At 42.2% G+C, this 14,500-nt stretch overlaps 1 protein-coding gene across 1 annotated transcript in view; it reads left to right on the top strand.

The window, feature by feature from the left end:
• Nucleotides 1–14,500, top strand: part of LOC308302662 (SH3 and cysteine-rich domain-containing protein 2-like) — a gene marked incomplete at both ends in the record, with an annotated part of 80,811 nt that overhangs the window by 39,229 nt on the left and 27,082 nt on the right. Inside the window, 2 exons of the mRNA XM_080746947.1 lie at nucleotides 5,971–6,334; nucleotides 6,835–6,929. Coding sequence (XP_080603073.1) covers nucleotides 5,971–6,334; nucleotides 6,835–6,929 — 459 coding nt within the window. The remainder of the gene's footprint in view (nucleotides 1–5,970; nucleotides 6,335–6,834; nucleotides 6,930–14,500) is intronic.

Below are 14,500 nucleotides of genomic sequence, written 5' to 3'. Positions count from 1 at the left end.
CAGCTCTTTTCAGGTGCAGGCCAAAGGCATTTTCTGTAGGTGGCAGCAGCTTCAACAGGGTTGATCGGTTATTTAGGAACTTGTACACTCTCAGCTTTGCCAGGTCAAAGTCCTCCGAATGGTCAGCTTTTGATGCATATACAGCTATTGTGAGGTCTCTAGCCTGATTCTTGACATCCTCTGAGAGGGAATAAGAGGAATTTCCACCAAACTCCTGAAGTGCAGGGAGATCTAGACCCATGCTGGTCTTGAACCATGCCTTCTTTCCAGTGAAAAAGGGATAGCTGGTGGTATCTCTGCCACTCAGGCTGTGAATAAAGGGCAGGGCACGACACTGTGCGAGTCCAAGGGCTGAGACCATGTGATGGATAGGAAGATATGCATCCTGCTCTGTTCTCACCCACAGCTCTGGAAGGTCTAGGAGGTGGGTGGCAGCATGATATAGATGCCTATATCATGCTGCCGCCATGGGAAGGCAGTCCCCTGTCCATCTACAGAGCCAGCCTGGCCTATATCAATGGACAAGGCAAGATCATGTAGCTGTATCAAAGGCTGCCAGAAAAACTGTTCATGTGCGAAGAAGGGAATTGCATGCTATACTGGGGTGTCGTTGCCAAGGACTGGAGACAAGATGCAGCAGGATAGGTACACATGACAGTGATAGTGACTAGCAATTATTTGCATTATAATGCAGCCTGTTTTAATCATGTGTTCATTATAATTTCCCTGAAGCTGAAGTTGTTGGCATGTCTATGTGTGAAAGACCCAAAAAGGCAGTTGCATTCATTTCATTGAGATAATCTCTCTCTTTTTTTATATTTTTTTTAATAAAAAAATAATTTCTAAGATACATTGTTTTGGTCTCTGATTTTATCTGAAGTCATTGCTACAACTACATACAGTAGAATCGGACAGGAAATATAATATCTCGTTTACAGCCATTTTGACAACATGCAAACTCAAGAATAATACAGGTATAAGTCCCTTCTGTGCCATAAATCTTAGCAAATGGATTCATATTGCTTGTATTTGCAAAAGCAGTCAACAATCATGGTAGAAATTATGTTAAAGCTCTATTTTGGGAATCCACCATCTTGCAAATATGCACAATAAAGGTCCAGACACACCCAATAATAAAATTAGCTATTCCATTGAGTCTCCCATGGTCAGACACCATGAAATAGACACCAAGTTTGCGTTTCTAGCTCATCTGGTTCAGAAGTTAGAGGCAAAATCTGGGTCCTTACATTATGGCGGCCATATTGTGGCGGCCATATTGGATTTAATGGAAACTTGCAATAAAAAAAATGTTCATATGTATACCATTGATCAACCTGTGAAGTTTCGTGGAAATATCCCTCAGTTTAAAATTTTGCCCTATTCACCCCCCATTAAAACTAATAGGGGCTAATATTGAGGCGGCCATATTGGACTTTGTTGTACAAATTGACCGGGTTGTCCATATAGGTTGTGATCCTACTGGGTCATAGATAATATTTCTGGTGGACAACTTTTTATGTCGGGGCAAATGCAGGTTTCCCAAAAAAAGGCTGGGTTTGCCCCCTGGGTAAAATAACCCTTTATATCACATAACTGCTCCAATTAGGTGTCAGCCATCTTGAAAAATGTCTGTCATCTTGAAAGTGTCCATTTCAAAGTGACCCATGGAAACTGCTAATGCCAATTTTCACGTTTGTATCATTAACTGAACGATTCTGCCAAAAATAAGCAGTTATTCTCTCCATGGGGCAAAAAGCCTCCGGGGGCTTCTTACCCCACACGAGGGGGGGGCCTATTACCCCAACGCTGTCATTGCAAAGAGTGTCATCTTAAATCTTAAACCTTTTTTATTTTTTTATTTTTTTAAGTTGATAATTTATCATAAGGCCTTCCTAATGATATACAAAAAATAAGTGAAGAGGTTCAACTTATTTACACCGAGTTTGGAACATTTTCACAGTGACAAAGAATTAGATCAGTTTATCTTAAATGTGTTTGATTGAGAAAGTTATGACCTGGATTAAGGTGAGACAATGAAATGTTGTATCCATGAAGAGCTAAGGATGCCAGGAATGTGCTGAAATCAAAATTTTTGCCACCTTGTAGTTCTGTAGTCAAATACAGCTGGGGGGCTTATTACCCCAGGGGGGCCTTTTCCCCCACTCTACCCTATAACAGCACAAGTACAGTCAAAACATTTGTGAGCTTTGTGAGCATGTCGATTTACACCAAAAAAAACATTCAATAACATCACAAGTATAAAAACACTATGTGCAGGGTAGAAAAAAACGGGTGGGGGTCAAGTAAAAGGGTGGGGGTACATTTTCAAGGCTGTTTTGAATGAGGCCAGTGAACTATGTGACGTGTTGTATCTATTTGTTAGCTGCTTTAAAGGGATATTCCACTTTCAAAAACACTTTTTGTCATTGTATGGTCTAATCAGGCTTGTATGAACACCCTGAACAGTTTTTAATTTTCTTCATTCAGTATTTAGATATTTGATGTAAAAGTTACCAGGCCCGACACGCCCATGCCTCTCCCCACACACACTCATTGTAACTTCAAACTCCATTTTAACCATGATAGATTCATTAAAAATACCCATTATTTTTTCTGGTGACTCATAATACCCTCCTAGTACGTGAGCAGGCCGTGTTTTTTCCATAAAGTTTTTCATGTATTTTTTATATATTTTTATTGTATTTAATTTTTTCCATTTTCACAAAGAATTATTAAAAATACATGAAAAACGTTATGGGAGGGCCAGATAACATTTACATCAAATATCTAAATACTGAATGAAGAAAACTAAAAACTGTTCAGGGTGTTCATACAAGCCTGATTAGACCATACAATGACAAAAAGTTTTTTGAAAGTGTAATATCCCTTTAACAACCCAGTTTCCCCAATGCTTAATTTCATCTTACATTCATTTGAAGACGAAAGAGATGCAGACACAGAGTAGACAGACTTAATTAAAAAGAGATGCCAGAAGAAGATTGAGAAAGATTACATTAGTATAGCATCACTGTCGAGTGCGGTGACCTAAAGTACTTTGGCAACCTTCTCTGTCCAAACGGAAGTTACACTCTTCTGTAGTTAGTTACTCTGGGGGGCGCCACTCCCCTCGCCCTCATTTCTCAGGACATCGCCTTGATGTACGATCCACAGCTTGTCATTATTTTCCATAAATTGGAAGCTCATTGCCTCTCAACTCCCCATAATCCTTTGTCGTTAACAGTGTTTCATTACGGTGGCCAGGAGCACAGGCCAGGAGAGAGCGAACACAGTATAAACCGGCGATGAGGGCAGGCAGGTTGGAAGATAAACACTGGTGTTTGTTGTGCATCAATGCATCAAGTGCCAAGGTGCGCAGCCGCTCAATAAAAGTAATCAAATGTGAATTTTAAGGGGTATTGACTTGACTCTGCATGGAATTCGCCTGGGATGGCAAGTTTTGTGGTTCACAAAAAAAAAAAGAAAGGAAAGCTGAGCATATGCCAAGTTTGTCATGGCAAGCAGGGCAAGTCAGAGGATGGAGAGGAGTCCAGTTCAGACACTGCTAGTGTAAAACAACTCTACTCACCAGACAGACCTTTCTCTCTGCTTGACAGGCCTCGCCTCCCCTGGCTGAAATATTAACAATTTCCCACTCTACACCTTCACTCTGACGGCTCATAGTGACAGGTCCTGCCACTATTACCGTCCGAGTGGATTTGTGGAACGGGAATATATACGTGAACGTACGTCGACATACAGTACAGTACACTTCTCTGAACACACTTCACTTCTCTGTCATTATATACTATGAAGAATCTTCTTAATCTCCAGGAGACAATTGAGATTGGATGTCCTTTAGACTCTAAAGGACAGAGATGTCCAGAGGCCTAACTTTATGACTTATATATCATATTTAAAGGCACTAAAAACATCTAGGCTCATTTTCGTACTTATATTGATCTCAAATGACTGTCCTTGGGGTCTATTAGGCAGAAATACCCGGGTAGCCCTAGCCTGATTTCACACTCAGCGCTGGAGCTTGAGTCTGACATTGTCTCCATGCATTGTAATCGATTTCAAAGGGGAGGGGTTTGTTGGGAGAGGTTTTGTTTGACTGCCGGCTGCGTGCGAGTCCGCACAGAGTTCAGAGTGATTGTGCACATACTGTACTGATGTTCTTAAGAATAAATACAAAAACAAACTTTTAAAAGTACACGGACCTGCCTGTGCATGCTTGTTTGAGCTGCAATGCGAGGATGAGTGCTCGCGTCGCGTATCGATCAAACACCATTCACATCGGCCGTTTCAGACGGGGGGCTGTTAACATATCAAAGATTAAAATAACAGCGCAAATTAACATGGCTGACTGTAAGCAGCCGAGGAGATAAACCGCTACACTTCCTCAAAGTGGTTCAAGGCTTGAACGGGTCCCTGATTTGCTTGTCTCGTTAGACCCACCCCCACCTTTGAGGCTCTGACTCCCATTGGCCTGGTACAGCCGCCATAGTCTGCTAAACAGATGTTATTAACCAGGGCGACAGGGGCAATTCTGCATAATAGACCCTATGGACAGTCACTTGGGATCAATATAAGTTGGAAAATGAGCCTAGATGTTATTTAGTGCAGAGGTATCCTTTAATATACTGTATTACCGGCTAGAGGTTTGGTGTAGACTGTAGAGGAGGAAAAGAGCAGACTAAGTACAGAGTAAAAGTTCAAGTTCATTAAGTATTGACGGCTCAAGTGGTTAAATCTGAAAACAAATTGACACGAATCCAAAATACACTGATGATTGTGCTGTCAAACAATGAAACTAAATGGAATCTCTGAAAAGGTTGTAGGTTGCTTCATCTCTCTCTCAACTAAGGGGTCCTTGGCCTGAAAACGTTGAAGACCCCTGGTCTATGATGAGGACAGGTGGAGTAAATAGGACTGGAGCATAGAGCCTGCTTGTAAACGTGGGTTCTGGGGACCACCAAGGGACCACCAGGGGACCAAATGGACACTCTGAGCCTGTATCTAAAAAGTGTATGTCAAACTGAAAAAAATGTTGAGGATCACTGCCAAATAGCTGGTGTGCACATTCAAACACAAGGATCCAACAGCTTCTAGTCTGAATGCCTGTGTTTACAATGCAGTGCTTCACTATAATGTGATTTATGGATATACAGTATCTTGTCAGCAGTCTTGCATCAACTGTTAAACGTCTTCTGTTAGGTTGTCAGTGCACCAGATGCCAAGGACAATTCCTTGGATGAACATCATACTTGGCAATAAGTGCTTCCGATTCAGTTTTCCAGAGTCCACCAGACAAACTGGCCTGTATCTCCCCCAGGGGTGTCGCACCAAATCCTGGGCCCTGGGTACAAGGATTCACTGCGGGCCCCCCATGAATTTTCTTTATAGGGGGAGGGGGTTTAACCCATTTAGACTGGGAACACATTTATTACGCATTATTTTTGCTTTAACAATTGAAACAGCAGATATACAAGCTCACAGCACGACACTCGGTGCCGCACTGCAAGCTTGTAGATCTGCTATTTTTTAAAAATCGTGATTATCTTTGAATATTTCAAATCCTTCTTAGGCTTTTTGAAAAACCTATGTTTCTAATTCTATGTCAGTGGTGCTCAAACCTTTTCATGTGAAGGACCCCCAAAATTATATGTAATTGGCCTCGGACAGTCAGACCACCATCTCAAAATATTTAGTTCCAGGGACCCCCCCAGAAGCGAAATGTGAGTGACAAATGTTTGCTTAAAAAAATACATATATTCAAAGATTTGCACACATTTTCACGACTTTAAAAAATTAGCAGATCTACAAGCTCGCAGCGCGCGCTGTGAGCTTGTATATCTGCTAAATAGCTAAAGTATAACATAATGAAGGCCCCTCCACCTTGGGGCCTAGTAACTCAGTCCCACTTTTCCCCCCCTTGTGACGCCCCTGTGTCTCCCCTTCTCGTTACAGCTGCAGAGGCTGAAGCGCTCGCTGTCCTTCAAGTCTGTGATGCGCAGCAAGAGCATGGACAACTTCTTCCAGCGCAACAACAGCGCGTCCCGCCTCCCCCCCACCCTCATCGCCGAGCCCCTGCCACCTCTGCCCTCGTCGCCGATGCCCGTCTCGGACTCGCCGCTGGCCTACGAGCGCTCGCCCTCCCTCTCGCCGTCCCTCAGCCCCAACCCTTCGCTGTCGTCGTCGCACTCGCCCTCCGTCAGCCCCTCGCAGTCCCTGACCGTCACGGTGCTGGCCAAGCCCGCCAAGACGCACTGCTTCCAGGAGCACGTGTTCCGCCGGCCCACCTGCTGCCAGAGATGCAAACACATGATCCAGGGTAGGTCACCCGTGCACGCCACGGAGAAGAACACAAGCCAGCCTAGGATACTATACTTTCTCACTTAATATGAAACCTAGCATCCCTATTCTAGCCTGGAAACGCAGACGAATCTGCCAGTGCAAAAAAAAAAAAAAAAAGGTCTGGCCCCGCTTGGTTGTGATTGGATTTCGTTGCCCTCGAAGTTGTGGGGCACCAATCAGGGCCCACTATTATCACCAGAGGTATTTTTTTATCCACCCTTGGAAATGCAGGTTCCACACAGAGATTCCAGAGTCCAGACTAATATCTACGGATTGATATTAAGTCTGGCCATGCCAGGCTATCCCTATTTTGGGGTAAACATTTAGAAAATAGCAGATTCTCACAATGCATTTTGGCACTTGAAGCCATAGCATCATCAGTTTGGCACTTTGAAGCCTTAATACTTTAGATTTGCTCTCAGAGAGGTCTTTGATGATGTAATGTGTATTGTCTGTGTCTTGTCTGTGTCTTTGCAGGGAACTCTAAGCAGGGTCTGCGCTGTAAATCCTGTAAGTTAGGGGCTCACCTTTGGTGCTCTTCAGAGCTCTCGCAGCAACCCTGCAGTGGCAAAGTAAGTCTGACCCGCCATTAGCCTTCACTGAAAAAACATGTACATGCACACTACATATTCTAGTTACAGTGAATAATCAGGTCAAGGTCAGTTAAAGTGCTGATGCTGAATGTTTTATAAGTTAACTATACATGCACAGAATGTCTGCGTGGGTGAAAGCATGTCCGCATGTGTGAAATCTCGAGAACCATTCAACTGCTGCAACATCGGCTTCAAACGTGCTACATGTCTTGATGAGGACCCAAGGGAGAGGTGCCGCGTCTGGTGTGAAGTCGGTTCGGAGCGGTGGATCTCCAAGGATATCTTTAAGTCCATAAAGCCCATATATGGATCCCTGATGTCATCAATATGACATACTGACGACATAGACTGTCCAATTTACTATGATAATGGGTACTGGCAATTGGCTATATCCCAGCGTCCTGGGACATACTGTAATAGCACATATCAGGTTGTCTAGGACGCTGGTGACTAAGTTCTTTACATAAGGCATAAAAATACATTCACCTGCTGTATATGTGCTTTCCCAGAACCTGGGCTCACAAACCACTCTGAACAGAGCCTACAGTTTGGCTGTCCTAGACCAGTGGTTCACAAACTTTTTAGCTCAAGACCCAAAAGAGAAATTAGACGTTTGCCCGGGACACAAACTAGTGAAAACAGTACAAGCACACAACGTGTCGCGAGCTTGTAGATCGCCTATTTTCACTACTTCTTAATTATTATAGTTTGAATTATTCACGGGATTGTTTGTTTGTTTGTTTGTTTTAACATTTATAACATTATTTAAAAATATATATATTTAGAAATAAGAAAACGTTTAAAATATATATTTTTCTAAGTGTAGGAAAATAATTTAGATTTTTACTTGTCGTGACCCATAAAAATCGGTCCATGACCCACAAATGGGTCCTGTTCTGTTGGTCACCATGAGTATTGTAAACATCCCAGTACATTCAGATCACTATGCTTTTAAAGTAGGGGGCCAAGGGGCCTATATTGGAAAGGGGAGGAACATAAATGTACCCTATGTTGGGTGTGTGATTACCGGTATTTGTTAAAGAAAATAAGCAGATGAGCGGGCCACATCCAGAGGCTATATGGCTATTTGGGGGTCCTTGGTCCTTGGAAACACCTGCTTTAGGCCATTTCAATAGGCCACAGTGACAATGTACTAGTAAGACGCCCTAAGGGCGAGAAGCGTTTTCCATACTGTACTGTATATGGGCATAAAATCTCCTTATATGGGCATAAAAGAGACAAGGACAAAATTCATTTGCAGCAACCACATTGGTTATTATGAAACGGACATAATTTGTCCATACATGGGCATTCCCAGATATGGGCTTAATATTGATGACATCAGGGATCTCCATATATGGGCATAAAAGGGACCAGGACAGGACAGAATGAATTGTGTGGTTGCCGTGACACTAGTCACACTTGCAAAATAATGGTAGTCTTTAAATGGCCATATATGGAGCGTGACATGAGGCGTGACTGACTCACTCACTGACATGAGGTGGCGGTTTTGATACTAACTGCTCCCTACGGTCGCAATCAGAGGATGGGAATCAGATGAGCTTCTTTCTTGGCTAGTTTACAGCTAGAAGCTCTGCCACAAAAGAATAAATCATTTTACGATGGGAACAAGGCAGCACTCTGAGACTGAACAGCACAAAGCGCAAAAATCACTTCATTTCTTTGTCCTTTTTGAAGTCACAAGACAACAAAAAAAAAAAAACCTGCTGACGCGCCACCAAACGGCGTCAGCAGGTTCTCTTGTGGGATCTCTCTCTACAAGATCACTCAGCGTGGCTTTGTATTTATTGACATTTCCCTTTCTGTCTGCGCTTGAGCAGACCCACATCATGCAGAAAAATATCTTCCAGCTTCAGTCAATATGCAGCAGCTTGTTTCACACATTAAACACTTTGTGCCCTTTTCAGAATGTGTGACTACATTTTAGATGACGCCACTTTGACCCAAATTAGAATAATGGTTGTCCCAGCTGTATACCCCAGATGTTCAGCTCACCTTTTACATGGCTAAACATGGTCTTTAAACATTGTGTGTGTAAATTCAAAAAGTTGAATTACACTGCTAAATCCTGAACGCTGATTAATTCAGAGAATTAACCCATTTAAGCCTAGAATTATTGAATGCTTTAACCAGTGAAAAATAGCAGATATACAAGCTCACAGCGCGGCACCGAGTGCCGCGCTGCGAGCTTGTAGATCTGCTATTTTTGAAAAAGTTGTGAAAATGTGTGCAAATCTTTGAATATATGTATTTTCAAAGCGAACGTTTGTAACTAAAATTTTGCTTCAGGGTGGTCCCTGGAACTAAATATTTTGAGGTGGGGGTCCGTGGCCAAATAAATATCATTTTGGGGGTCCTTCACATGAAAAGGTTTGGGAACCACTGACATAGTAGTCTCTCAAGAACAGACTAACTGAGCTCCAGTTAAGTGAAAAGGACCTTTTTCTTTGACGATGGCTGGCCAGATTGCTGACATAGAAACATAGGTTTTTCAAAAAATCTTAGAAGGATTCAAAAGACACTTATAGAATCGGGTCAAAATTCTAATTTTCACGATTTTTCAAAAATAGCAGATCTACAAGCTCGCAGCGCGGCACTCGGTGCCGCGCTGGGGGCTTGTATATCTGCTATTTTTCAATAGTTAAAGCATAAAATAATAATACACAATAATGTGTACCCGTTCTGAATGGGTAAATTAGTACTGGTGATTGGTGATGGCAAATATTGGCATCACCAGCAGTGAGGCTAATAACACTCTGCTTCTAAGTGCTTGTGTACTGTTAGTTAAACAAGGATGAGGACCGTTTTCTGCAAGTAGCAGATGATATATATATAAAGGAGATAGCAGTGTGAGACTCAGGTAATGCTCTGAGATGCAGGGGGAAAGCACAGTGTGAGATGAAATATTATCCTTTTGCACGGGATTGGAATTTCTCTGTGATAAACAAAAGCTTAGAGTCTCCTTGGCTGAACTACTGCACAACAGGCCCTACAAAGATAAATGAGATGAGATGAGATTAGATTAGATATACTTTATTAATCCCCGAAGGGAAATTAAAGCCTTACAGTGCACTAGCAAATCACAGAGCAATCGTCCCTCGGTCTATGGGATGTAGTGTATCATTCATTAATTGGCCGGTTGCCTAAGAACGAACTAACCAATCACAGTGCAATCATCACTCTATGGGACTATGGGATGTAGAAAGTAACCACTGGTTGGTTGGCCTGGTTGACATAATGAACTAGTCGCGTACATATTTCCAATAGAGGGTATGCGCATGCATAAAGTGAATGGCAAATCGAGTGGCAAAGTGAGTTTAACGTTGTTTAATTCCATCACTTTCCTGACTTTTCTGTTTGGATGTACAGTATGGGCTGTCAAGGCCAGAAAGTATTTTTTTGCCACTCAGTAGCCATTCGTGCATACCCTCGTTGGTATCGTTGGTTCCAGTCAGTCAGCCTGGATAAGTTTAACCTATTAACTAAAGCTATTTACGTGAGGTTGACTTTTTTATTTACATGCTCCGAAATTTGCTCCTATATTCGGCCGAAAAAACGCAGCAGTGTGCAAAGACCTTTAGACTGACCACATATTTACAGGGAACGCTAGACAAGACGTGAAGTTATGGGATTAAGCTATATGCTAAAACTAGGTAACAAATCCCAAGCCCTCCAGCATTTCAGACACGGCCCAGTCAGTCGGCCCAGGTTTTGTCCTAGACTTTTCTTCCATTCAACACTTTTTTTCTTTTTAAACGTCATCCACTGTTCTTCTCCACATCTCTCTCTTTCTCCCACCCCTCTCTCTCTCTCCCTCCCTCCCTCTCCCTCTCTCTCTGTCTCTCCCCGGCTCTTGCCTGGATGAAATGTTTCCCCGGTCCCCTCTCGCGTCTGTCGGAAAATCAATATCTCCCCGCTACCAGCTGCTCTGCCTAATTCAGTGTGAAATTCGGCGTGTTTGAGGCGCACACCGTCCCCCTGAGGCTCTGACACATCAGACCGTGGTCCTGGCCTGCAGCGGCGGTGTGCGCTGTGCTGTGCATCGTCGTCGCACACTCATCAAACCAAGGATTAGCCACACTGCAGCACGGACCTGATGCACAGTAACCTCAGTCCTGACTTAACTCTCCTTTAACCCTGAGAGGGTACAGATGTAACCCAGGGGTCTTCAACGTTTTCAGGCCAAGGACCACTTAGTTGAGAGAGCGATGAAGCAGCGACCCCCAACAACCTTTTCATAGAGTCCGTTATAGTTTCATTGGTTGACAGCACAATCATCGGTGTATTTTGGATTCATGTCAATTTGTGTTTTCAGATATTTAACCACTTGAATCGTCAATACATAACTTGACATTTCACTCTGTACTTAGTCTGCTCTTTTTCCCCTCTACACCAAATGTCTTTGCTGAACATAGCCGCGATCTACAAGCTCACAACGCCTCGTCCAGCCCTATGGAATATATGGAATGCAATTGCTAACTAAAAAACAACGCAATACTTCCCAACTTAAAAGGAGCATAAAAGAATATTTTAAAATGGAAATATGTTTTTATCAGCATATGCATTCCATACATTCCATTGGGCTGGACCGCACATGACAAATAAAATCACCAACTTGCGACGTTGTACCCAAGCCCCCAGAACCACAGTAGAAAGTTGAAGCGGCCAGCCCTACTGTGCTTCAAAACGCCACTGAGCACTTGCATTGAAATGAATAGCTGGGGGCGGGGCCATCCACTCTCTATATTATATATAATAATAATATTATAGAGGGCAAGTATAGTGTATATAAGGCTTATTAGGCAGGGATCTGCAGATTTGACAGTGTGGACGCGAGAATGCACACACTCAACGCTACATCTCTTTATATTTAACCAAAAGGTTCAGGATCGCTTCTCCATGGACCACAGTGAAAACGAATAGTTTCTGTTTATGAAAAAGCATAAACAGATGCAAATAAGATCTCTGTGGGACGTTTGCCTTGGATTCTGTGTTGTTATTGCAGAGCCCATATAATTTCAATTTTGTGGCTTACTGGAGCACAGTGGTGTTTTTTTGTTTATGAATACGCCATTACTGTAATTATCTGTGAGGCGTCTCTGCGTTATTTGATGGCACACAGTAAAAGTGTTGGGGAAACGGAAGGTAGACGTACAACCTCCATCTCACCCAGTACACATGTCGGAAGTTAGGGCATTAACGACTTGTGATTTTTGCAAGTCGACTCGACTCAGTAAAAAGTTGAGTTGGAGTCGACTTTATCGTTTGACGACGTCATCACATCACACACGACCCCCCCCCCAATTATTTTATAAAGTTTAAGTATATAGAGGGTATCTTCACATTTCTAAAAAAGTGCCTTTTAAGGAGTTTTTAATACCTCTAAAATGACAAATTAAACATTGTCAAATATGTCAAATATGTAGAGGCAGAAATTGTGAAAATAGCCGATCTACATGCTCACACCATGTAGATCTGCTATGTTCACAATAGAACCATGTCATACCGAATGTAATGTAGCGCTGTAATATTGTATCATTCCGTCCTTGACAATAAGTGTTTGAATGCTGTACAGACGCACGCATGGAGCAAAAATAATGATAGAAAGAAAGATTTTTTTATTTCCAACTTCGGTGGAAGTCGACTTGTGTAATGAAGTCAACTCAGTCGACTTGTCGACTTTTTCGTTAATGCCCCAGTTGAAGTGTCCCCCCTAACACCAAAAGCCGTATGAGCAGCCATCAGCTATAGGTGAAGCTGTAAAAGCAATTTTCCCGAAAATGCTCCCTTTCTCTTTTATTTAACATGGAGGAAAAAAAAGACCATTTTGAGATCAAGATTTGCTTTTTCAAGGAGACCTGGCCAAGACAGGCAGCAGCATGCACGAATACTAACAAATAATTTAGTAGTTCCAGGAAGATAAAACAAAATAGAGTTACAGTAAACTTAGAGCAAATTGCAATATTGGCGAGTAAAACATTAATTCAAACAATGACATCCAAAAGACGCTGCCCGGAGATCTTTCGTTCTAATTCATTTAAAAGCATTTAGTAAGATTAATTCAGCAACTTTTAAATCATTCCTGAACATTTTCTAGGCAAAGGTTGCAGAAAGTGCCTTTTTGCCGTCTCAGTACAGTATGGAGCTTTTGGAACAGAAAGCATAAAGAAGTTCTGGCAACATAAAGCCTTGTGGTCAGTACTTTTATAAACACATAGCGATGGCCAAAATGCAAAACCTCCTATCTGAAAAATTCACTTTGTTGGGAAAATGAAAAAGAAAAATGTGTGTTCAACACCAAAACCCCCTATCTACTATTTCTACTATTTCTAGGTAAAAACCTCCTATCTGCAGTCGACAGCATGCAGATGGGTGGTTTTTACCTAGGAATAGTTAGGCGATTCTTTTGTTAAGTAACACGTTTTACAGCACTTAATTATGCTCCTTTTGAGATCAAGACATTCTACAGGTCTTGGTTTGGTATAAGTTTCACCACCTGACACCAATAATTAGCATTTAGCAATCAACAAGGCAATGCAGATAGGAGGTTTTTGAGCTTAAACATTTTGCCACTTACTGAAACTGAACAAAATCGGGTTTCTATTCACTTGACATTATTTTTACAAAATGAGTGTCAGAACGATCTTGCAGACAGTCTGACCATGTGCAGCATAGCCTGTTGTCCTCATTTCAAGTGAAATCCAAAAATCATGAAATGTGCAGATATGAGGTAAAGAAGAAGAATAGTAAAGAAGAAGAAGAAGAGTAAAGATTAGGATGAAAGCAAACCAAAGTAAAAAAGATTTTATGGCCATTTTTAAAAGCATCTGTCTCAGGTTTTGCAGAGGCGTTTCTACCACTCAGTTGGACAATTATAAAACACATATCCCCCCTTGGCGATCATGCTTAGGACATGAGACGTACAGTAGAACACATTTATGTACGCCACTTCACAATGGAAATCACGCCTGGGGTGCCAGAATGTCCAGAAACTGTGAGCATAATAAGACTCAGTGTTGAGTGTGGAGTTTACAATTTGAACCTCGCAGAAGCATGACAAGCCGTGTCTAACACACAAAGACACTGATGCATGTGCCGTACATAGAAGACCATCATAGTCCAACATGGGTTTACAAGCATAACACAAATGAGACAATGCTGATCTTGTGTCGGTGTGTGTATATGAGTTGAAGTGGTAACGACCCCAGAAAGCCCACTCTGTAGGCATGTCACTGGTATAATGCATCTACTGCTGCTGTTTTGGCACTGAATAGGTATTGCTGCAGGTAACAAACAGCAACAATGATATTCTGTATATTTCCCACCATACTGCAAACCTAATTTTTATTGCGACCGAAGGTACCAGTTTACTATGAGAAATGGCAACATCATGTCCATATCGGTCCGTCCGTCGGTATACGCTTTTTTACCTTCTATGGGTTTGCCGCTCTGACATCACGCTGACTCTCACGCTCTGACATCACGCGCTGACATCACTGTGATGTCAGGGGAACCAAATCCCTTTTATG

This window comes from Nannobrachium achirus (assembly GCF_963921795.1).
Source record: "Nannobrachium achirus genome assembly, chromosome: 18".
In the NCBI taxonomy this organism is placed as follows: Eukaryota; Metazoa; Chordata; class Actinopteri; order Myctophiformes; family Myctophidae; genus Nannobrachium; species Nannobrachium achirus.
This window is presented reverse-complemented; position numbering and strand designations above follow the sequence as displayed.